Source organism: Phyllobates terribilis, unplaced genomic scaffold (assembly GCF_046119375.1).
Source record: "Phyllobates terribilis strain yellow unplaced genomic scaffold, ASM4611937v1 Scaffold_13__5_contigs__length_258822181, whole genome shotgun sequence".
NCBI lineage: Eukaryota > Metazoa > Chordata > Amphibia > Anura > Dendrobatidae > Phyllobates > Phyllobates terribilis.
The window spans coordinates 31,864,541-31,891,226 of record NW_027362773.1 but is presented as its reverse complement, the minus strand read 5'-3'; the positions used below and the strand labels follow the sequence as shown (position 1 = coordinate 31,891,226).

The window sequence follows — 26,686 nt, the reverse complement described above, 5'->3', positions numbered from 1 at the left end:
GAGTATTTTTTAATTTTTAAATTTATACCATTGGGCAGTGAAGAAAACATAATTGTATTTTTACCACAAAAAAATGTTTTACCCTCAGATTTTACATTTTGACACAGGGCAATGGGTAAAAATGGTGCCGAAATGTGTCACACAATTTCTTCTAAAAGTGGCAATACCCCATATGTGGCTGTATCGTACCGCTTAGCCATACGGCGAGATCTGGGGGGGACGGAGCGCTATTTGACAATTGGAGAACAAATTATTGTAGAATAGGCATTTGGATTTAGGCGCACAAAATTTTCTGAATTTCTTTTGGGGGGCAAGGGCCATTTAGCTTTTCCAGAGCCTTTCTGCTACCAGTAACTTGGAAGTCCCTTATATTTTTAACAGATGATGGACCTGAGTGGGGACTAGCTTTTTTTGAGGACTGAGTTGAAGCTTTTATTGGGAACATTTTACGTAACATTTATCCGGCGCTCTAGGCTGAGCACTTACATCGGGGTTTCCATCTAAATTTCTAAGTGATGTAATTCAGATGAAACCCCTGCGGGATCCATTCCCTGTAATGAGGCAGCAGAGTTACTCTGGACTCCGTCTGGCCTCTGTTTAGCGGTGTCCTTTTTTTCAGAAGTGCACAAAACTGTGGCCAACCGCACTTTTATGCATGCCTAAAACGACACCGTGGGATCACATGCCAGATGGCATCCACAGTGGCCTATATCTGCCTCATTACAGGGAATCTTCCGTCATGGGTTCTGTCTGAATCACATATTTCAGAGATGTACACGGAAACTCTGGTGTAAGTGCTCAGCGCAGAGCGCAGGATAAATGTGAGCAGAGCCTTACTGCGATCTTTGGGAGACATAATAAGCAAATCAGTAGCTGGTGAAGAATTGATTTTATTTATTTTTTACGCTGTTCCTCGTGTGATATAACTGATTAGATTACTTTATTCTTCGGGTCGATGCGATTACAGAGATACCAGATTTATATCGGGTTTTTCTGACTGACAGCTGTCACACACTAAGAGATGCTTTTTTTTTTGCAAAATCTAGTTTTTGCATCGCCATATTTTGAGAGCTATCATTTTTCCATATTTCTGCCGACAGTCATATGACTGCTTGTTTTTTGCGGGACGAGTTCACATTTTTATTGGTACCATTTTTGGGTACGTGACATTTTTTGATCGCTTTCTATTCCGTTTTTTGGGAGGTAAAATTAACAAAAACCAACAATTCATGAATTGTTTTTTGAGTTTTTTTTTTATGCCGTTCTGCGTGTGGTAAAAGTGATCAGGCAGCATTATTCTTCGGGTCAGTACGTTTACAGCGATACTACACTTGCTGTATATTTTTTTTATGTTTTGGCGCTTTTACACAATAAAACAATTTTATAGAAAAAATATTTTTTTTGCATCGCTTTATTCTGAGCGCTATAACTTTTTTTTATTTTTCGGCTGATGGAGCTGTATGGCGGCTTCTTTTTTGCGGAACAAGATGACGTTTTCAGCGGTACCATTTTTATTTCCGTTTTGCATTTTGATCGCATTTTTTTTCCCCTTTTTGTTTGGCGATATGATGAAAAAGCATAGTTTTTTGCTCCGTTTTTTATTTATTTTTATTATGGTGTGCACAGAAGGAGTTAATTAGTGTGACAGTTTTATAGATCGGGTTGTTTCGGACGCGGCGATAGCAAATATGTGTACTTTTTTTGTTTTTGCATAAATATACGGATTTATTGGTTTAATATTTTATTTATTTATTTTATTTATTTTGTGATTTTTTTTAACAGTTTGAAAACATTTTTTTTTACATTTTTACTTAGTCCCTGTATGGAACATTAATTTTTATTTTTCTAATCACTGATGTCATGCAATGTAATAGACATGTATTACATTACATGACATCTTTGCTGACTGTTTCACAGTCAGTGTGTCCTGCCAGGCTTCAGCTGCAGGCTGAGCCTAGCAGGACACCATATATGGCAGATCTGGAGGCGGTCATGTGACCTCCAGCTGCCATAACAACGGAAGGTCCTGGAAGCTATCAGGGGGCCGTCGGAGAAGTAAGTTGACGACCCCCTCTCCTCTCACTATCTTCTATATGCCGCGATCACTATAGATCGCGGCATATAGAAGATAGCAAAGGGTTAACATCATTTGGACCTGATCCAATCAGGTCCCGATGATGTCCCCTATCAGAGCTGTCGCTCTGCATCGGAACCGCGGCGCTTGCAGGACCCTGGGGGTCCTGAGCGCTGCTGGACCAGCCACCGTTTTTAAACGTCGGCGCTGCACAGAGCCCAGGCAGCGCCGACGTTTATGTACAGTGGGCGGTCGGGAACCGGTTAAAGTACACTCTGCACCCTATTTTGACTGAAAAAAACAGAAATGTAGAAATTTTTGCAAATTTATTAATAAAGAAAAACTGAAATATCACATGGTCATAACTATTCAGACCCTTTGCTCAGACACTCATATTTAACGCACATGCTGTCCATTTCCTTGTGATCCTCCTTGAGATGGTTCTTCTCCTTCATTGGAGTCCAGCTGTGTTTAATTAAACTGATAGGACTTGATTTGGAAAGGCACACACCTGTCTATATAAGACCTCACAGCTCACAGTGCATGTCAGACCAAATGAGAATCATGAGCTCAAAGGAACTGCCCAAGGAGCTCAGAGACAGAATTGCGGCGAGGCACAGATCTGGCCAAGGTTACAAAAGAATTTCTGCATTACTCAAGGTTCCGAAGAGCACACTGGCCTCCATAATCCTTAAATGGAAGGACCTGGCCGTCCAGCCAAACTGAGCAATCGTGGGAGAAGAGCCTTGGTGAGAGAGGTAAAGAAGAACCCCATGATCACTGTGGCTGAGCTCCAGAGATGCAGTAGGAAGGTGGGAGAAAGTTCCACAAAGTCAACTATCACTGCAGCCCTCCACCAGTCGGACCTTTATGGTTGAGTGGCACAATGGAATCTTCTCCTCAGTGCAAGAGATATGAAAACCCGCGTAGAGTTTGCTCAAAAACACATAAAGGACTCCCAGACTATGAGAAATAAGATTCTCTGGTCTGATGAGACGAAGATAGAACTTTTTGGTGATAATTCTAAGCAGTATATGTGGAGAAAACGAGGCACTGCTGATCACCTGCCCAATACAATCCCAACAGTGAAACATGATGGTGGCGGCATCATGCTATGGGGGTGTTTTTCAGCTGCAGGGACAGGACGACTGGTTGCAATTGAAGGAAACATGAATGCGGCCAAATACAGTACAGAGATATCCTGGATGAAAACCTCTTCCTGAGTGCTCTGGACCTCAAACTTGGCCGAAGGTTCACTTTCCAACAAGACAATGACCCTAGGCACACAGTTAAAATAACAAAGCAGTGGCTTCAGAACAAATCTGTGGCCATTCTTAACTGGCCCAGATAGACCCTTGACCTAAACCCAATTGAGCATCTCTGGAGAGACCTGAAAATGGCTGTCTACAAACATTCACAATCCAACCTGACGGAACTGGAGAGGATCTGCAAGGAAGAATGGCAGAGGATCCCCAAATCCAGGTGTGAAAAACTTGTTGCATCATTCCCAAGAAAACTCATGGCTGTACTAGCTCAAAAGGGTGCTTCTACTCAATACTGAGCAAAGGGTCTGAATACTTATGACCATGTCATATTTCAGTTTTTCTTTTGTAATAAATTTGCAAAAATTTCTACATTTGTTTTTTTTCAGTCAAGCTGGGGTGCAGAGTGTACTTTAATGAGAAAAAAAATGAACTTTTTAGAATTTACCAAATGGCTGCAATGAAACAAAGAGTGAAAAATGTAAAGGGGTCTGAATACTTTCCATGCCCACTGTAAAACGCAGCACATGAACTGTCAGTTCTTGAAGTTGATGTCCTGGAAACAGTAAAAGTGGGGAATGATAAAGATTTTAGCGGCTTTAACAGAGGCCAAATCACAATGACTAGAGGACTGTCATTTCCTAAATGTGGGGTATTCCCAGCTTGTACTGGTTAGTACCTGTCAAGAATGGTTCAGGGAAGAACAACCTGTGCTCATGCTGACAAGTGTCTGCAATGAGAAAATTAGCGTCAAATTTGGACCATGACGTTATAGAATAAGGTGTCTGGTTTGATGAATCACGTTGTCTTTTACATAATGTGGATGACCAGGTGTGTGCTCTGCTTACCTGCATTAAAGATGGAGTACATGAAGAAGGCACGCCGGTGGAGGCAGTGTGATGCTCTGGTTGTATTTCACTGGAAACCTTTGGGTCCTTGCACTCATGTTTATGTTGACATGTTCCATATACCTAAACATGATGGCAGGCCAAGTACATGACAGTGGTGTTGCCTGTTTCAGCAGGATAAGGCACCTTGCCACACTGCAGCCTTTATTCAGGAATAGTTTGAAGGTTATGACAAAAAGTTTGGTTTGTTGTCTTGGCCTCCAAATTACCTTAATGTCATTTTGAGTGAGCAGCTGCCGAATATGCTGGAAAACCAAGCTGAATCCTGAAGGCCACACCTCATAACTTACAAGACCTAAAGGATCTTCTGCTATTATCTTAAAGGCAGATATCACAGGATGCCTTCAGAGGTCTTGTGGAGTCCATGATGTGATGGGTTACAGATATTTATGGATTATATGAGTGGGAGCTACATAATGATTTGACCAAGATAAAAAAAAATAAAGATTTCCTTCAGCAATAGGTTAAAAGGTGTCTTCATGGAGTTGTAGAACGTCTGGAATTATTGACACCACAAGGTATACATTACTACAATATATAAAAAATAATTTCATAAATTGTTCTGTTTAAAACATTTAAATTAAAAAAGTATTTTGCTTTCTCTTAAATAGGGTTTCTCCAAAGACGCTCCTCACCTTTTGCACTAATGGAGTTCTCTTGCGTACTCTGATGGCTGGAGATGCTACACTTTCAACAGTAACTCACGTCATTGTGGTAAGATATACTGCTTAGCTCCAGCTGCACTGTGAATATTAATATAATGCTGTATATATTGGAGGCAGATGAATGATAGAAGGTGACTTCCAGTTATGAAATACTTTGATGGTTGGGATCTGTGCAATGTGACCCCCTCCACCCATTAGTAGCTAGAAATAGGATGTAGATAGGAGTCTTCATTCAGGAGAGGTGAAGGGCTGTAAATGTAATATATAGCCAGCCTCCAGCTTTTTTAGCATTCACAGTAAGGCTCAGTTGTCACATCATTTTTCACTTTCATACACATTGACAGGATTTTCCTAACATATATTCCACCGCATAGGTATAATGTGGCATGCGTTGGCATTGAATCCCATTATAAAAATTAAGTATACAGCATGTAGCTGCAAACTTTAGACATGTTTTTAATGCGCTTCAACATAGTCTCTCTTGCAGATTATTAATCCGCACTACTGTTCGTTTCATGTTTCCATTATGGCTAGTGTTCTTCATCTACAGTATGATAATCTTATTTTACTCTCCCTTCCTTCAGGAAATACTAGTTCTCCTGTTTCGGATCCAGCTGGTGTAGAAAATGTTTCAGGCAATGCTCTTTTGGAAAATATGCAAATAGTCTTCCCTCCAGAAAGAAGACTTTCTATCTAGTGCCACCTTTAGAGAACAGCAAAGTACAGGTGGCACTAGAGTGTTTCTTTCCTTCTGGAGGAGAGCTAATTTACTTCTTTAAATTAATGTACATATTATAGAAAGTCCTGGTGAATCAGGTTCATTTGGTCTCTGATCTCAAAAATGAAATAATATGTAATGTATACTGGCTCAATAAGTGCTGCTGATGGTAATAGAAACTGCGAAGAATGAACAATTCTGTGCACAATCATTCTTATGAAAGCCTACGATAGTTCGCTTACATTGACATGTTACTATTATCGCCCATCAAGGCGTGTTACGGCAGAGTCAGATTATTATCTACCAGCATAATTTCGGCCTCTATGTTTATTTTATATTTTATTCTCCTAACTATGACGTTCGCTGTGTCCTTAATTTGCACCCAATGTATATATGCTGCAGATTTGTAGGGCTCATCTGATATCCTGGTTATTGAGTTTGTTTATTTCTGCAGATCTTTAAGTACTTCTGAACTGCCTATAGACGATAAATGTTCAGGCGGTCTGCGTTAGACTCTGCAGTGACGTTCCCATATGTTGCTGCATTGCAGTGCACTGCACACGATCATGCAGCTGCAGAAGCGGGGACCGACCTGCCAGAGACAGCCAGACTTCCCATAGAGAAGGCGGCACAGACGGTTTCTTACCGACTATACCTTCCATAGCAGTGTATACACAGCACTAACTGCATTTCTTCCTCAGGAACCAGTGGTCAGGTCGTTTGTTCGTTGGGTGTAAGGAGGGCGTAGGAGCTGCTGGGTCCTAGGAGACCCAGTCGGCTCTCATAAGCAGCCAGGGGGCTGCATTTCTACTGTAACTGGGGCTAATGTGCTAACCCCAGTTACAGGGTAAATAAGAAAAAAAATATTTCTTGAAATGCCCCCTAAAGGCCTTTTTGACCTTATGTGGGGTACAATATGTGAACTAAATGAAAAATACATAAATAAAAAATGATTAAATAAAATGCAAGTAAAAAATAAAAAAATGCTGCAAATCCAGATCACTGTTACTAGCCCTGCCCAGTTTCTGATATATAAAAGTAATTGTTACAGACAGGGGAAACTTTATGAATGTATTTTAGTAGTCTTTTGTGGTCAGAAAAAAAAAATTGGAAAAACAGACACGTATTTTCCATATTTTACCACCAATACTGTCCGCTATAAGTAAAAAAAAAAAAAAAGAGAATATGACAGCGTCATTAAGAACTATGCCCCATGTTTCACAAAAAAAGATGTAAAGATGATTTAAATATCCGAACGAGAAAATAATTTACCGCTCTTTAAAAAGCACACTTACGAAAAAACTAAAATGTGCCCATTCTTGAACTGGTTAACACACAAAACCATAGTAATGTTATATTGCTCCTGTTTCCTAAATGATACAAGCACTCTATAAAGTGGCAGCTCTGGAGTTTTCTCATTAGGTAAAAGAAATAAGCATTGTAAATAAAAATCCAATCCATATTTACAGCGATAATTCCCTGTAAAGCAGATGGACGTCAGATCTGCTGTGGCTTACAAACTAGGAGCTTGTAAATGGTGAACTGACGAGGTTGGGATCATGGAGTGTATTGTAAATGAAGCCTTTATATTTGTTTTGTCTCATGAAGTGATGATTGATGTTCCTGCCACAATCAAATCCATCGCCATCGATCTAATAATTAAAATGTGGCTAGTGTCACATGACAGTTTTTATCAGTCTTGTTTATTGCTCTCGTTTTGCCCTGTAAATCCAGGTGCAGTGATTTTTTGGTTGTTCCTTAGTGCAGCAACATTATAAGCAGGACACAGTTATGTTCCCATGTTATGTAAGCATTACAGTTGCTGGTATGATTTATGCATGTGATTCAAAGTTTTATTTAATACTTTATTTGATAGATATATTAATCATAGATGATTATACAGTGGTGGCCAAAAGTATTGGCACCCCTGCAATTCTGTCAGATAATACTCAGTTTCTTCCTGAAAATGATTGCAATCACAAATTCTTTGGTATTATTATCTTCATTTAATTTGTCTTCAATGAAAAAACACAAAAAGAATTGTCCTAAAGCCAAATTGGATATAATTCCACACCAAAACTAAAAAAGGGGGTGGACAAAAGTATTGGCACTGTTTGAAAAATCATGTGATGCTTCTCTAATTCGTGTAATTAACATCACCTGTAACTTACCTGTGGCACCTAACAGGTGTTGGCAATAACTAAATCACACTTGCAGCCAGTTAACATGGATTAAAGTTGACTCAACCTCTGTCCTGTGTCCTTGTGTGTACCACATTGAGCATGGAGAAAAGAAAGAAGACCAAAGAACTGTCTGAGGACTTGAAAAACCAAATTGTGAGGAAGCATGAGCAATCTCAAGGCTACAAGTCCATCTCCAAAGACCTGAATGTTCCTGTGTCTTCCGTGCGCAGTGTCATCAAGAAGTTTAATGCTCATGGCACTGTGGCTAACCTCCCTAGGTGTGAACGAAAAAGAAAAATTGACGAGAGATTTCAACGCAAGATTGTGCAGATTGTGGATAAAGAACCTCGACTAACATCCAAACAAGTTCAAGCTGCCCTGCAGTCCGAGGGTACAACAGTGTCAACCCGTACTATCCGTCGGCGTCTGAATGAACAGGGACTGTATGGTAGGATACCCAGGAAGACCCCACTTCTTACCCCCAGACATAAAAAAACCAGGCTGGAGTTTGCCAAAACTTACCTGAGAAAGCCTAAAACGTTTTGGAAGAATGTTCTCTGGTCAGATGAGACAAAAGTAGAGCTTTTTGGCAAAAAGCATCAACATAGAGTGTACAGGAAAAAAAAAGAGGCATTCAAAGAAAAGAACACGGTCCCTACAGTTAAACATGGTGGAGGTTCCCTGATGTTTTGGGGTTGCTTTGCTGCCTCTGGCACTGGACTGCTTGACCGTGTGCATGGCGTTATGAAGTCTGAAGACTACCAACAAATTTTGCAGCATAATGTAGGGCCCAGTGTGAGAAAGCTGGGTCTCCCTCAGAGGTCATGGGTCTTCCAGCAGGACAATGACCCAACACACACTTCCAAAAGCACTATAAAATGGTTTGAGAGAAAGCACTGGAGACTTCTAAGGTGGCCAGCAATGAGTCCAGACCTGAATCCCATAGAACACCTGTGGAGAGATCTCAAAATGGCAGTTTGGAGAAGGCACCCTTCAAATATCAGGGACCTGGAGCAGTTTGCCAAAGAAGAATGGTCTACAATTCCAGCAGAGCATTGTAAGAAACTCATTGATGGTTACCGGAAGCGGTTGTTCGCAGTTATTTTGGCTAAAGGTTGTGCAACCAAGTATTAGGCTGAGGGTGCCAATACTTTTGTCTGGCCCATTTTTGGAGTTTTGTGTGAAATGATCAATGATTTGATTTTTGCTTCATTCTCTTTTGTGTTTTTTCCTTGCAAGCAAATTAAATGAAGATAATAATACCAAAGAATTTGTGATTGCAATCATTTTCAGGAAGAAACTGAGTATTATCTGACAGAATTGCAGGGGTGCCAATACTTTTGGCCACCACTGTACGTATATACAGGTGCCTTCTTTTCTGTAATTTTTCATGAAGATGTATATTTTTGCTGCCTCGTGGAAAAATTGATTTCTTAATTAATTACACAAAAACAAAATTTTCCAAAATTCTTAATTTCTTCTGTATCTCTGAATCTCCACTCCCTCACCTCTGGGTCTGGCTCTGCTCCTAGACACCTCCTGTAGCCTTCTGGTCTCTTCCCCTGTGATGTTACCTCCAGGGCAGTAGTATATGTGACATTTCATTTGGAGAAACAAGTTGAGGTCAGTGGGGGACTGGTCAGGTGACTGCATTGCAAAAATCATATAAAGAAATGGCATTAATACTGGTGATTTAACAAATTAAAGGTTTTGTCCACTACATGAACAACCCCTTCTTGATCTGAATGGATCTGAATGTTTACCCCCGATAATATAAACACGCTCCTACTCCCCTTTAGTGCTGGCCCTGTTCCATTGGTGTCGGCAGTCACGTTCCTGGGGATCACATGCAGTTTTTATAACACGTTAGCCATGTGACCAGTCGGCGCGGGTGTCACTGTCCCCGCCTTTGGGTGTACTAGTAATCAAGAGAAAGTGAGCGGTTGGACATAGGATAGGGCTCATGTGTCATAAAAAACGCACGTGAGCCCTGGGTATGCGAGCGCCAACACCGGTGGAACGGTGCCAACATGGGAAGTGAGTCTAAGTGTATTTATTTTTCTGGAAGCAAACATTCAGATTGAGAAGAGGTTGTCCTAGTAGCGGACAACCCCTTTAATTATAGCTTGGATAGTCCCTTTAAAATAAGACAAATATGTAATATTTTAACTTTGCATAAAATATGTTCAAAGGGGTATTATTGTTTTAGAGTAATGATGACTTATTGCTAGGACATGCCTTCACTTTGGTGGTGGTCTGACCTCTAGGGCCCTCACCAATCCTGAGAACAGGGAGAAGTTAGCACTTTGCAGGAAACTATATATGGTCACATTCACTAAAATACATTTGAGCTGCAGTTCCCCTGTACAGCAGTGGACAGGCACCTCTGGGCAACAAAAACAGTCACTTTGCTGGTGTTGTGGCCCCTTGTTTTTAATTATCAGTGGAGATCTCAGAAGTGGGACACTCACTCAGCTTAAACTCCTGACTTATCCTAGCGATTTATTAAATTGGAGAACTTCTTTAACTGCTTCTGAACTGGACATAGACTTTAACTGTCTGGTGGTCCGAATTTTACTCTGCAGTGACATTCTAAGAAATCATTGCAGAGAAAGAAGCTGAGGTCCGCATTTTACTTTGTACTGGAGGTCCGCATTTTACTTTGTACTGACGTTTTAAAACATCATTGCAAAGTAAGCAGCTGCAGGAGTGAGGAGCAGACTGTCAGAATCAGCCGGATTCACCATAGAAAATGCAGAGATGGTACTACTTTTTCACCAGACTAATTCAGAGAGCTGACACAATGTGAGAACTTTATTGCAATTTCCACATCATGTCTTTATTTTGATTGGGCTGCTGAGCTGTTTTCAATTTCATTTCATGTAATAGGATGAAGTTCATGAACGTGATCGGTTCAGCGACTTCCTGCTAACGAAACTCCGAGATTTAATTCAGAAACATCCAACTTTGAAACTTATTCTCTCCAGTGCCGCATTGGACGTAAACTTGTTCTTTAGATACTTTGGAGGGTGTCCTGTCTTGTACAGTAAGTAGCTTTCCAAATGGAACCTTGTAATTCAAATTACTAATGTCCAAATAATCCTGATAATCTGGTATTTGATTTTTAGCTATATGAATTAATTTCTGAGATCTCTATCCTTTATGCTAAGTACGGTCTTCCTGCATTTTATGTTAGCATTTTATTTTTCTCTGCTTGGCAATTTCTTGAAACTTAGAGAAGTTTTATGTTCTCTGCTATGATTGTCTAAGGCATCACCTGCGCCATCACATTGCATTAAAACACTTTTGATCTCGTTTGATTTCCAATTTCTTTTCTTAACAAAATAGCCTGTACACTTTCATTTTTATGGGATATAGGAGTCCTTGTTTTATAAGTGAAAATTTTACTTATGGGAAGACTTCATTCTTGCTAATGGTCACATTGTAAAGTCTTAGTAAATACAGCTGCCATTGTACCCCAAGTATTGTAGATGGCAGAAGTAAAGCCTTCATCATGCACCGAAAATTTGGCTTCTAATGTTATAAGCTTGTTGGATACATATGGAACGCTGTGGACAGTGCTGCTGGGTTGAAGCTGGGGACTGACCTCTTTGTTGGGGATTTCTGGAGATCTTTTAAACTTGTGATATCCCATACAGTAAAGAAAAGGGGGAATGTGAAGATGGACAGCAGCTCCGTCAAATACTTGGTTGTATCTTTTATGTATTCATGATCAGCTGTATAATATGTCTGCACCTGTACCTTATATTTGGATTGTAAAATACAAATCTAGACACTTTTTAGCTGATAGAATGAAAAGTATATGCAACCCCTGGCAAAAATTATGGAATCCCCGGGCTCGGAGGATGTTCATTCAGTTGTTTAATGTTGTTGAAAAAAAGTAGATCACAGACATGGCACAAAGCTAAAGTCATTTCCAATGGCAACTTTAGGGCTTTAAGAAACACTAAAAGAAATCAAGATTAAAAATGTGGTACTCAGTAAGGGTAATTTGTTTCAAGCCAAGCAGAGGGAAAAAATTATGGAATTACTCAATTCTGAGGAAAAAATTATGGAATCACTCAATTCTGAGGAAAAAATTATGGAATCATGAAAAACAAACACACAAAAGAACACTCCAATACATCACTAGTATTTTGTTGCACCACCTTTGGCTTTAATAACAGCTTGCAGTCTCTGAGGCATAGACTTAATGAGTGACAAACAGTACTCTTCATCAATCTGGCTCCAGCTTTCTCTGATTGCTGTTGCCAGGTCAGCCTTGCAGGTTGGAGCCTTGTCATGGACCATTTTCTTCAACTTCCACCAAAGATTTTCAATTGGATTGAGATCCGGACTATTTGCAGGTCATGACATTGATCTTATGTGTCTTCTTTCAAGGAATTATTTCACAGTTTTTGCTCTATGGCAGGATGCATTATCATCTTGAAAAATTGTCATCATCCCCAAACATCCTTTCAATTGATGGGATAAGAAAACTGTCCAAAATATCAACGTAAACTTGGGCATTTATTGAAGATGTAATGAAAGTCATCTCCCCAGTGCCTTTACCTAACATGCAGCCCCATATCATCAATGACTGTGGAAATTTGCATGTTCTCTTCATGCAGTCATCTTTATAAATCTCATTGGAACGGCACCAAACAAAAGTTCCAGCATCATCACCTTGCCCAATGCAGATTCGCGATTCATCGCTGAATATGACTTTCATCCAGTCATCCACAATCCACGATTGCTTTTCCTTAGCCCATTGTAACTTTGTTTTTTTCTGTTTAGGTGTTAATGATGGCTTATGTTTAGCTTTTCTGTATGTAAATCCCATTTCCTTTAGGCGGTTTCTTACAGTTCGGTCACAGACACTGACTTCAGTTTCCTCCCATTTGTTCCTCGTTTGTTTTGTTGTGCATTTCCTGTTTTGGAGACATATTGCTTTAAGTTTCCGGTCTTGACTCTTTGATGTCTTCCTTGGTCTACCAGTATGTTTGCCTTTACCATCCTTCCCATGTTGTTTGTATTTGGTCCAGATTTTAGACACCGCTGACTATGAACAATAAACATCTTTTGCAACATTGCGTGATGATTTACCTTCTTTTAAGAGTTTGATAATCCTCTGTCCACTTGGTGCAACAGCTCTCCAAGGTGTGATCACTCCTTTTTAGATGCAGACTAACGAGCAGATCTAATTTGATGCAGGTGTTAGTTTTGGAAATGAAAATTTACGGGGTGATTCCATAATTTTTTTTTCCTCTGCTTGGTCTGAAAAAAATTACCCTTACTGAGTACCACATTTTTAATCTTGATTTCTTTTAGTGTTTCTTAAAGCCCTAAAGTTGCCATTTGAAATGACTTTAGTTTTGTGCCATGTCTGTGATCTGCTTTTTTTCAACAACATTAAACAACTGAATGAACATCCTCCGAGCCCAGTGATTCCATAATTTTTGCCAAAGGTTGTAGAGTGCTGGTAGTATGCTTCTTAGAGTCTTGCCTAATTATTTGACCATGGCGGAGATTTGGGATATTTATACTCTCCTGTCGGTTCTGACATCGAATGGTGAGAGACGCAACTGCAGACTGGGCAGGATGGTGGCAGAGTTGCCATCCGATGCTCTGCAGGTATCATGCATAGGCCTTATTCTCATTAATGGGACCATGCTTTCCCCACAACAGCTATAAGATAAGGAACAGTCAATTATTTTTTTATCCCCCAATGCATAGACTCATGTACTCAGCCATGGACTTGGGGTGGAGTCGAATCTGTCCTTAAGGCAAATGCTTACTAATTTTATTTCTAAAAGAAAGTGCTTATGGTTTTCACCTGATTAATATTGTTATGTTTCTGTCACCTGAAGTACAAGGACAACCCTTTGAAGTAAAAGAATTGTTTTTAGAGGATATTTTAAGAACTATGGGCTACAGAAATAAGGATATGCTGAAATACAAGAAAGAGAAGCAGTGTGGTAAGTACTGATACTCATTATACGTAGTGAATTACTGCATGGTATACTCATTTTGTATATAAAAATTAGTAGAAAGTTAAAAAAAATACAACTAGAAGATCCAAGTTCCCAAGTGCATGGACTGGTGTAGTGATTGATCCGGCAGCTACATCCTCCGGGGGTCACAGCAGGCTGTAGTGACTGAGAAAAATCATTTTAGTAGCAGGAAGGAAGAAAGGGAAAAGTAAGGAGGCATTACAGCTGAGAGGTGTGAGGTCAGTGCACACACATTGTGTTTTTCTGCGTATTTGCAGCGTTTTTTCACGAATGTGTGTACACATGCCCTAATGAGTCAAAAATACACACCAAAATACACAGCAAATATGCACGTAATGACACTTTGTGTAAGGTATAAGGAACTGAGCACCAGATTCAGTCCTGAGCTAATGCACACTAAATTTCATAGGTAAATAGGAGAACATCTAGATCTGGATAATCATACATCTACATTACATGTGTTTTCTCTATAATAATGTCTTTGTCACAGAGGAAAAACAAAAGACAACTCTGTCTGAATGGCACTCGGCGAAAGAGAACAGTGTAAAGAGCGACACCCAAAGGCAGAGGAGCATTACCAGCATCGCAGTGGATTATGATCTACTGGATGACGGAGGGGACACTGTATTCAGTCAGCTGGTAAGGTGGAGTCACTTAATTAGGCAGCCGAAATACAACTAGGTAGTAGTTTTGTAATAGTTTTTTCTTGAAACTGATGGTTAAAATATAAGGGGTATTCTTTGCTCCTAACTCTAATATTTCGATATCTCATATATGCCACATTTTGAGCTAGTCTTAAAGCTGTCATCAGACTATGCTGCTCTATGTAAGCATAGCATAGTATGGGGACCGTTTTGTTTGATAACTAAGAGTGCTAAAGGCATACACGGGGAATATAATGAATAAGTCTGGTGTATTCATGAGAAGAACTCCTCCCTGTATATCTCACCTGTTATTGATGGTTATCAGCTATGGATCTGCATATATGACAGCCCATCAGACACTGAGTAAAGCATGGGGGTGCTCTCGTCATGACTACACCAGCACCAGACTCATCAACTCTCCTTTGTATTCTTTGAATGCTCCTATTAACCAAATAACATTTCTGTGCAGTTTTGGCTAATAGAGTGATCCTGACTATAATCTGCTGCCTATACATAAAGCAGAATAGTCTGCTTTGATTCTGATGTATAATAAAATCTGCTTGACAATAAAATATATGACGGAAGACATACAGTCCCTGTAGCAGCTTGCTAACTTTTACTTCTGCTCTCTATCGCTTGCCATTAAGACTGAGAAGGATGTGAATTGTTTAGAGCCGCGGCTGATAAAGGAAATGGACTTGTGTCTCTCTGATATTTGGCTCCATAGAGACCTAGATGCCTTCACACAACTGTTCCAATTAATATTGACAGAAAATGTCAGTGGTAAGTTCATATCTTCTTTACTAGTAGTAATATTTCTAGGTCGATCTAATGCATTTTTTTCTTTTGCCTGTTGAGCATCCTCCATTGTGGTCATTTGTGATTTCTTACATGAGAATGGGAATGGATTTTGTTTTCTAAGCTCCCTACTGTTCCCTTTCCCACAAGTTTGACCATAAACATTATATAAACTTTGGCATAAAGCTGTACTCTCTCTACAGTTTGGCTTAACCTAGGGAAAGGTCACTGGCTTCTAGGCCCCGCTATTCATAATTTGCATTAATTTGTGCCTATTATATGATGTTATAAGATTTTTTGCTACATATTAATTTGTTTGCATCATATATATTTACATATTAAGCATCAGACTGTTTTTTCTTATTTACTAGTCGACTACAGACACAGTGAATCAAGCGCTTCACCATTAATGGTGGCTGCTGGTCGAGGCTTTTTGAGCCAGGTAGAGCAGCTTATTGGCATGGGAGCCAATGTCCACAGCAAAGCTTCCAATGGATGGTAATTACCCATTCCTCTATTAATTTTATTTTGAGTACTAGATAGTATAGATAGTGTTCATCCCACTTTACCTTTTGAGCAGTTTGTGGCTGTAGGACATTTGACATAAGCCGTCTATCCTCATTGATTGTGGCTGTAGGACACATGACATAAGCCGTCTATCCTCACTGATTGTGGTTGTAGGACACGTGATATAAGCCGTCTATCCTCACTGATTGTGGTTGTAGGACACGTGACATAAGCCGTCTATCCTCACTGATTGTGGTTGTAGGACACGTGACATAAGACGCCTATCTCCACTGATTGTGCTTGTAGGACACGTGACATAAGCCGTCTATCCTCACTGATTGTGGTTGTAGGACACGTGACATAAGCCGTCTATCCTCACTGATTGTGGCTGTAGGACACATGACATAAGCCGTCTATCCTCACTGATTGTGGCTGTAGGACACATGACATAAGCCTTCTATCCTCACTGATTGTGGCTGTAGGACACGTGACATAAGACGTCTATCTCCACTGATTGTGCTTGTAGGACTCGTGGCATAAGCCGTCTATCCTCATTGATTGTGGTTGTAGGACACGTGACATAAGCCGTCTATCCTCACTGATTGTGGCTGTAGGACACGTGACATAAGCCGTCTATCCTCACTGATTGTGATTGAAGGACACATGACATAAGCCATCTATTCTCACTGATTGTGGCTGTAGGACACGTGACATAAGCCGTCTATCCTCACTGATTGTGGCTGTAGGACACGTGACATAAGCTGTCTATCCTCACTGATTGTGGTTGTAGGACACGTGACATAAGCCGTCTATCCTCACTGATTGTGGCTGTAGGACACGTGACATAAGCCGTCTATCCTCACTGATTGTGGTTGTAGGACACGTGACATAAGCCATCTATCCTCACTGATTGTGGTTGTAGGACTCGTGACATAAGCCGTCTATCCTCACTGATTGTGGTTGTAGGACACGTGACATACACTGTCTATCCTCACTGATTGTGGTTGTAGGACACGTGACATAAGCCATCTATCCTCACTGATTGTGGTTGTAGGAGACGTGACATAAGCCATCTATCCTCACTGATTGTGGCTGTAGGACACGTGACATAAGCCGTCTATCCTCATTGATTGTGGCTGTAGGACACGTGACATAAGCCGTCTGTCTCCACTGATTGTGCTTGTAGGACACGTGACATAAGCAGTCTATCCTCATTGATTGTGGTTGTAGGACACGTGACATAAGACGTCTATCTCCACTGATTGTGCTTGTAGGACTCGTGGCATAAGCCGTCTATCCTCATTGATTGTGGTTGTAGGACACGTGACATAAGCCGTCTATCCTCACTGATTGTGGCTGTAGGACACGTGACATAAGCAGTCTATCCTCACTGATTGTGGTTGTAGGACACATGACATACACTGTCTATGCTCACTGATTGTGATTGAAGGACACATGACATAAGCCATCTATTCTCACTGATTGTGGCTGTAGGACACGTGACATAAGCCGTCTATCCTCACTGATTGTGGCTGTAGGACACGTGACATAAGCTGTCTATCCTCACTGATTGTGGCTGTAGGACACGTGACATAAGCCGTCTATCCTCACTGATTGTGGTTGTAGGACACGTGACATAAGCCATCTATCCTCACTGATTGTGGTTGTAGGACTCGTGACATAAGCCGTCTATCCTCACTGATTGTGGTTGTAGGACACGTGACATACACTGTCTATCCTCACTGATTGTGGTTGTAGGACACGTGACATAAGCCATCTATCCTCACTGATTGTGGTTGTAGGACACGTGACATAAGCCATCTATCCTCACTGATTGTGGCTGTAGGACACGTGACATAAGCCGTCTATCCTCATTGATTGTGGCTGTAGGACACGTGACATAAGCCGTCTGTCTCCACTGATTGTGCTTGTAGGACACGTGACATAAGCAGTCTATCCTCATTGATTGTGGTTGTAGGACACGTGACATAAGCCGTCTATCCTCACTGATTGTGGCTGTAGGACACGTGACATAAGCAGTCTATCCTCACTGATTGTGGTTGTAGGACACATGACATACACTGTCTATGCTCACTGATTGTGATTGAAGGACACATGACATAAGCCATCTATTCTCACTGATTGTGGCTGTAGGACACGTGACATACACTGTCTATCCTCACTGATTGTGGTTGTAGGACACGTGACATAAGCTGTCTATCCTCACTGATTGTGGTTGTAGGACACGTGACATAAGCCGTCTATCCTCACTGATTGTGGCTGTAGGACACGTGACATAAGCCGTCTATCCTCACTGATTGTGGCTGTAGGACACGTGACATAAGCCGTCTATCCTCACTGATTGTGGCTGTAGGACACGTGACATAAGCCGTCTATCCTCACTGATTGTGGCTGTAGGACACGTGACATAAGCCGTCTATCCTCACTGATTGTGGCTGTAGGACACGTGACATAAGCCTTCTATCCTCACTGATTGTGGTTGTAGGACACGTGACATAAGCCGTCTATCCTCACTGATTGTGGCTGTAGGACACGTGACATAAGCCGTCTATCCTCACTGATTGTGGTTGTAGGACACGTGACATAAGCCGTCTATCCTCACTGATTGTGGTTGTAGGACACATGACATACACTGTCTATGCTCACTGATTGTGACTGAAGGACACATGACATAAGCCATCTATTCTCACTGATTGTGGCTGTAGGATACGTGACATAAGCCGTCTATCCTCACTGATTGTGGTTGTAGGACACGTGACATAAGCCATCTATCCTCATTGATTGTGGCTGTAGGACACGTGACATAAGCCTTCTATCCTCACTGATTGTGGCTGTAGGACACATGACATAAGCCATCTATCTTAACTGATTGTGGCTGTAGGACACGTGACATAAGCCGTCTATCCTCACTGATTGTGGTTGTAGGACACGTGACATACACTGTCTATGCTCACTGATTGTGGCTGTAGGACACGTGATATAAGCCATCTATCATCACTGATTGTGGTTGTAGGACACGTGACATAAGCCATCTATCCTCACTGATTGTAGTTGTAGGACGCGTGGCATAAGCCATCTATCCTCACTGATTGTAGTTGTAGGACAGATGACCTAAGCCGTCTATCCTCACTGATTGTGGTTGTAGGACACGTGACATAAGCCGTCTATCCTCACTGATTGTGGATGTAGGACACGTGACATAAGCCGTCTATCCTCACTAATTGTGTCTGTAGGACACGTGACATAAGCCGTCTATCCTCACTGATTGTGGCTGTAGACACGTGACATAAGCCGTCTATCCTCACTGATTGTGGCTGTAGGACACGTGACATAAGCCGTCTATCCTCACTGATTGTTTCTGTAGGACACGTGACATAAGCCGTCTATCCTCACTGATTGTGGCTGTAGACACGTGACATACACTGTCTATCCTCACTGATTGTGGCTGTAGGACACGTGACATAAGCCATCTATCCTCACTGATTGTGGCTGTAGACACGTGACATACACTGTCTATCCTCACTGATTGTGGCTGTAGGACACGTGACATAAGCCGTCTATCCTCACTGATTGTTTCTGTAGGACACGTGACATAAGCCGTCTATCCTCACTGATTGTGGCTGTAGGACACGTGACATAAGCCGTCTATCCTCACTAATTGTGGCTGTAGGACACTTGACATAAGCCTTCTATCCTCACTGATTGTGGCTGTAGGACACGTGACATAAGCCGTCTATCCTCACTGATTGTGGTTGTAGGACACGTGACATAAGCCGTCTATCCTCACTGATTGTGGCTGTAGGACACGTGACATAAGCAGTCTATCCTCACTGATTGTGGTTGTAGGAAACATGACATACACTGTCTATGCTCACTGATTGTGACTGAAGGACACATGTCATAAGCCATCTATTCTCACTGATTGTGGTTGTAGGACACGTGACATAAGCCATCTATCCTCACTGATTGTGGTTGTAGGACACGTGACATAAGCCATCTATACTCACTGATTGTGGTTGTAGGACACGTGACATAAGCCATCTATCCTCATTGATTGTGGCTGTAGGACACGTGACATAAACCTTCTATCCTCACTGATTGTGGCTGTAGGACACATGACATAAGCCATCTATCCTAACTGATTGTGGCTGTAGGACACGTGACATAAGCCGTCTATCCTCACTGTTTGTGGTTGTAGGACACGTGACATAAGCCGTCTATCCTCACTGATTGTGGCTGTAGGACACGTGACATAAGCCGTCTATCCTCATTGATTGTGGTTGTAGGACACGTGACATAAGCCATCTATCCTCACTGATTGTGGCTGTAGGACACGTGACATAAGCCGTCTATCCTCACTGATTGTGGTTGTAGGACGCGTGACATAAGCTGTCTATCCTCACTGATTGTGGCTGTAGGACACATGACATAAGCCGTCTATCCTCACTGATTGTGGCTGTAGGACACATGACATAAGCCATCTATCCTCACTGATTGTGGCTGTAGGACACATGACATAAGCCATCTATCCTCACTGATTGTGGTTGTAGGACACGTGACATAAGCCGTCTATCTCCACTGATTGTGCTTGTAGGACACGTGACATAAGCCGTCTATCTCCACTGATTGTGCTTGTAGGACACGTGACATAAGCAGTCTATCCTCATTGATTGTGGTTGTAGGACACGTGACATAAGCCGTCTATCCTCACTGTGGTTGTAGGACACGTGACATAAGCCGTCTATCCTCACTGATTGTGGCTGTAGGACACGTGACATAAGCCTTCTATCCTCACTGATTGTGGCTATAGGACACGTGACATAAGCCGTCTATCCTCACTGATTGTGGTTGTAGGACACGTGACATAAGCCGTCTATCCTCACTGATTGTGGCTGTAGGACACGTGACATAAGCCGTCTATCCTCACTGATTGTGGTTGTAGGACACATGACATAAGCCGTCTATCCTCACTGATTGTGGTTGTAGGACACATGACATACACTGTCTATGCTCACTGATTGTGACTGAAGGACACATGACATAAGCCATCTATTCTCACTGATTGTGGCTGTAGGATACGTGACATAAGCCGTCTATCCTCACTGATTGTGGTTGTAGGACACGTGACATAAGCCATCTATCTTCATTGATTGTGGCTGTAGGACACGTGACATAAGCCTTCTATCCTCACTGATTGTGGCTGTAGGACACGTGACATAAGCCGTCTATCCTCACTGATTGTGGCTGTAGGACACGTGACATAAGCCATCTATCCTCACTGATTGTGGCTGTAGGACACGTGACATAAGCCATCTATCCTCACTGATTGTGGCTGTAGGACACGTGACATAAGCCGTCTATCCTCACTGATTGCGGCTGTAGGACACGTGACATAAGCCGTCTATCCTCACTGATTGTGGCTGTAGGACACGTGACATAAGCCGTCTATCCTCACTGATTGTGGCTGTAGGACACGTGACATCAGCCGTCTATCCTAACTGATTATGGCTGTAGGACACGTGACATAAGCCATCTATCCTCACTGATTGTGGCTGTAGGACACGTGACATAAGCCGTCTATCCTAACTGATTATGGCTGTAGGACACGTGACATAAGCCATCTATCCTCACTGATTATGGCTGTAGGACACGTGACATAAGCCATCTATCCTCACTGATTGTGGCTGTAGGACACGTGACATAAGCCGTCTATCCTCACTGATTGTGGCTGTAGGACACGTGACATAAGCCGTCTATCCTCACTGATTGTGGTTGTAGGACACGTGACATAAGCCGTCTATCCTCACTGATTGTGGCTGTAGGACACGTGACATAAGCCGTCTATCCTCACTGATTGTGGCTGTAGGACACGTGACATCAGCCGTCTATCCTCACTGATTGTGGTTGTAGGACACTTGACATAAGCCTTCTATCCTAACTGATGCATCATTTGCTCTTTAAGAGACAATTATATCCTGCATTAGTAACCTTAATTTGCTGAAATTGTGGATTGTTGTTTAGAGGGTTATTTTTCTTTCATAATAGGCGCTAATAGGTTTATGAATGGTAGTCTTATAAAAGGGGTTTTTATATAAGGCTTGTAAAGGTTAAAAACCTCAAGCTAAGTTTTACTGCCGCATCGCTGCTCCAGAATTGTCTCTTCACCACTCCTCCCGATTGTTGACAGGCTGCAACAATGACATCACAAATATAGCACATTTGACCCCCTGCATTGTAGGGGTAGGGGGATTCATTGTACTCCCCAGCTGTGTACCCACTTCTTCTGCATCACCGCTCAGCCCAGTGATTGGCTGCAGGTGTCACATGTTCTGCAGTTGTGGCATCAATGCTGCAGCCTGTCAACTAGGAGGCAGCACTGGAGTAGCTGTGGGCGAGTAAACTATATAGCTTATGTTAAACCTTTGCAGGCCTAATCACTTAAAACATGTATTCTTGGAAAACCTCTTTAAGGTGGCCATATTCATTAGATGCTTATTTTGTTGATTTCAGTTAAGAACAGTAAAAAAAAAGTTTTCCATCCTGCGATTAGCAGCAGTGCACTGAGAAGATGTAAAAGCTACACATGACCTCAGTGTCTTCACATGTAGGCACCGAGTTCAGGGTGGTCACTTGTATCAGATTATCCCTCTACATTTTAAACAAAAATATTTCCAAATTTGTTTCCAATAGGACGGCTCTGGAGTGGGCGAGACATTTTGGACAGACAGAAGTCGTTGACCTCTTGGAATTATACAGGTAAACCTGATTTAATAGTTCTAATTTTTTTCCTCAAGTAATATAAATTGTACTGAATAAAATGCTAAATTTTCCTTGTGTTAATTGTATGCCGGGTAGGCCTGCTTTAGGCCTGGGTCCCACTGTCAGCATTACTTCAGATGACACTAATGTTTCACTATGGAAATAATGTAGTGTGTGAAAATTGCCAAATATCTCTTATGCTCCAATTTCCTAGCAACTTTCCTTTCCATAGGAAAAGACTGAACGTTGTTTGGAGCCTTAGTAATAGACAAAATCTATTGACATGCCCTTGAAGGGCATAATGATTACAGAGCTTTAAAGGGGTTATGCCTTTTAAAATTGTATTGTACCATAGGTTTGCTGTGGTCTAAAATATCAAAAGTATCTGCTACTCGCTTATCCTGGTGCAGCGCTGCCTCTCTATTGCTGCTCCAGTCTTTGTTGAACGTTGCAGTAGTGAAGCCACTTCTGCAGTGCTGCAGCCAATCCCCGAGCAAGAACAAGACACTGAGCTCGGTGATTGGTTACAGTGGTTACAAGGGTTGGGGGCATTATATCACCACTGCAGCCAATCAATAAAGTCTGGAGCTGCTTTGGAGAAGAAGCACTTAAAGGGGTTTTCCCACGAACAAAAGTTAATTTTAATCGATAGATCCTGGAATAATAATAACTTCCACAATTCGATGTTATTAAATAAAATGATCCTGTTCTGAGATAATCTTATAAATGTGCCCCTGCTATGTACTTTGTAATGGCTGTGTCTTACCATGCACGGAACATAGTCTGATTATACCACATCTCCTGGGCAGGGGAGGACACAAAAGAGTATACAGACATTACAGCACAGGATCACAGCGGATTCTTCCTTTGAAGGAAAACATTGTTTAAAAACAGGAAGGGAAATGTTTTACCTCACAAAAAGAATCATTTGCGATCCCCTGCTGTCCTGCCTTTATCCTCTATTTTGCTTCCCCCCTGCACAGGAGCTGTGGTATAATCAGACTATGTTCCGTGCATGGTAAGACACTGCCATTACACAGTACACAGCAGGGGCACATTTATAAGATTATCTCAGCACAGGAACATTGCGGATCTCGCTAAGGTATCCCAGTCCCTTGTATCCGTGCTAGACCGGCTGCCTATTCTCCCTCCACTAAATCTGCTAGCAGATCTCTGGACCCATCGGCTAAGTCCACTTGCAATAGCCTTAAAATTACTAGGCAGGAGAGTCAATCCAGGTCCTCCTCCTGCTCCCTGTTTTCCCCTGGCACCTCTCGATGGATAGCTTCCCCCCGTCGTCCTCCCCTGATTCACCTGCTGAACTGGACTCGGACATAGTCTCCGACGCCGACTCATATCCGGACTCTGACCTTGATTTTAATGAGAGAGACATGGTTCAGAGCCTCATTGTGGCGGTGAATCAGACTTTTCACATCAAGGATTCTTCTACGGAACCCGCAGAACAGGCAGCATCCTTCAGATACTCTAAACCAGCCATAGGGTTTTTGCCCCACATAAGGAATTTGAGGAGGTTCTTTCCAGAAAAAGGGAACATCTGACACGACACTTCCAGAGAGGTAAGCGGTATCCTGTATCCCTTCGCCTCTGACCTTATGGAAAACTGGACCAGTTCCCCAACGGTGGATCTTCCAGTTTCCAGGTTGTCCACTAACACAATCCTGCCCCTTATGGATGGAGAATCCCTCAGGGACTCCAATGGCAGACTCATAGAGTCGTTCGCCAAATCTGCCTTTGAAGCAGCTGGCTACACATTATAGCCTGCCTTTGCCACCACATGGGTGTCGGTCCATTTCTGCATGGGCTAAGCAACTCCGTCAAGGCATCCTTAGCTGGAACACAACCTGATGAGATAGCTGATTTCGTGAACCAGATCTCTCATGCGGGAAAGTATCTGGTCTCTGCCTCCCTGGACGCCGCCTCTTGCGCTGGTCATGCGGCCAGTAATATAGTGGCCATACGCAGAACCATCTTGCTAAAGGCATGGCAGGCGGACTTGTCCTCCAAGAAGTCCCTCACCAATTTGCCTTTTTAGGGATCTCGACTATTTGGAACCAGGTTGGACCAGATTATAAAGGAGGCCACTGGAGCTACGAGCGCTCTGCTTTCTCAGGCAAAAACCTCGGCGCCCGCCCCTGTAGCGTAAGTATTCGACCCTTTCGGCGCTTCTCGGCTATGGAAGATTCCTCCCTTCAGGGAAGGCATCAGGCACCTCAGGAAAGAAAAAGGGTTTCCTTCCTAGCGTCCCCGCAATGTTCAGTGCAGATCCTCCAGGAATCGACCTGTCAGGTTCTCCTTCACTTGACGCTCTGACGCTCAGGGATTCTCCCAGGCTGGGCAGCTATCTCCTGTTTGGCTCGTCTCCGTCGAGGACGCCTGGGTCAGAGAGGTTGTATCTTCAGGATACCAAATAGAATTAATTTTGTGGCCCTGAGATCTTTCCTTCGAATCCCATCCCCCAATGGAATGGATCCCTCTCTGGTTCCGGGTTTTTTGTAGATATTGCCTCTCTCCTCAGATCAGGCGTCATTGTTCCTGTTCCATTCCAGGAATGTTTCACAGGCTTTTATTCGAACCTCTTTGTAGTTCCAAAGAAGGATGGGTCGGTTGGACCCATCTTGTATCTAAAATTACTGATAGAAGGGTTAGTCTTTGCCATTTCAGAATGGAATCCCTTCTTTCAGTAAGAGCTTCCATGGAGTCACGAGCGTTCCTGTGCTCGGGAGACATCCAAGACGCCTATCTCCACGTCCCTATCTTTTCAGGGCATAAGAAGTTCCTGCGCTTTGCGGTACGACAGGATCCCTTTCAGCTCTTTGCCCTGCCATTCAGTCTCACAACCGCTCCAAGAGACTTCACAAAGATAATGGCAGCGGTGATGGCCCTCCTATTGATCAGGGGCCTTGTGGTCATCCCTTGCCTTGACGATCACCTCATCATGGCTCCTAATTTTTCCCTTCCCAGGAAAGTGTCCATCACTCTCAATACCCTATCTTGGCTCGGCTGGATAGTCAACAGGGAAAAATCCTGTCTTGTCCCCACTCAGAGATTTATATTCCTAGGCATGCTGTTCAACCCTCTTCAGGCAAGGTTCTTCCTCCCCAAGGAGAAGAGAGCTGCCCTCCAACGGGGTGGGGGTTTCACTGTCTTCAGGCCCCTTGGCCTCCATCTCTCTGTTCTGCCATGGAGGTCCTGGGAAGGATGGTGGCGGCGGCCGAGGCAATTCCAATCTCACTATTCTGCACCAGACCGCTTCAGCAAGCCATCCTTTCCCAGTGGAACAGATCTGTTCTCTCTCTGGACCGTCCAGTTCGGATCTTGTCTTGGGTCAGGGCATTCCTAAATTTGTGGCTGTCATCCCCGCTCATTCTTCAGGGTTGATCCTTTCTTCCCATTCACTTGAAAGTGATGACAGCGCATGCCAGTCTCCTCGGGTGGGGAGTGGTTTTCCACAACCTGATGGTCCAGGTACGTTGGTCGCCGGATGAGTCCTCCCTACCAATCAACATCTTTGAGATCAGGGCCATTCTTCTGTCCCTTCTTCACTGGCGGAATCTTCTCAGGGGCCTCCTGGTCCGAGTTCAGACAGACAATAGCACAGCGGTGGCATATGTCAACCACTAAGGAGGGACCCGGAGTCCTTTGGCGTTAACCAAAGTCTCCAAGATTCTTCTCTGGACAGAGAACAAGGTTCTGGCAACATCTGCAGTACACATCCAGAACATAGAGAATTGGGCCGCCGACTTTCTCAGTCGCGAGGGTCTTGCGGCGGGAGAATGGTCCCTACATCAGGATGTCTTTCTTCAGATGTGTCTGAGGTAGGGCACTCTAGATGTAGATCTCATGGCGTCTCGGTTGAACAGAAAGGTTCCGCAGTTCGTCTCCAGGTCCCGCTACCCTCTCGTGGTGGGACTTGGCACACTGGCGATTCCCTGGTCGCAATTCACTGTCTCCTACCTGTTCCCGCCTCTTCACATTCTTCCCACGCTGCTAAAGAAGATCAAAGCAGAAAGGGTGCCTGTCATTCTGATAGCACCGGATTGGCACAGGAGGTCCTGGTATGCAGAGGTCGTCAACCTTCTTGCAGACTCTCCTTGGAAGCTTCCAGACACACC

General features: G+C 42.8%; 1 protein-coding gene across 4 annotated transcripts in view; it reads left to right on the top strand.

Moving 5' to 3' along the window:
* Positions 1-26,686, top strand: part of LOC141173701 (3'-5' RNA helicase YTHDC2-like) — a 123,787-nt gene that overhangs the window by 28,704 nt on the left and 68,397 nt on the right. For all 4 annotated transcript variants that reach the window (XM_073658055.1, XM_073658052.1, XM_073658054.1 and 1 more), the window contains 7 exons: positions 4,856-4,958; positions 10,700-10,856; positions 13,681-13,788; positions 14,315-14,463; positions 15,116-15,251; positions 15,638-15,764; positions 22,485-22,550. In XM_073658055.1, the coding sequence (XP_073514156.1) occupies positions 4,856-4,958; positions 10,700-10,856; positions 13,681-13,788; positions 14,315-14,463; positions 15,116-15,251; positions 15,638-15,764; positions 22,485-22,550 (846 nt within the window). The remainder of the gene's footprint in view (positions 1-4,855; positions 4,959-10,699; positions 10,857-13,680; positions 13,789-14,314; positions 14,464-15,115; positions 15,252-15,637; positions 15,765-22,484; positions 22,551-26,686) is intronic.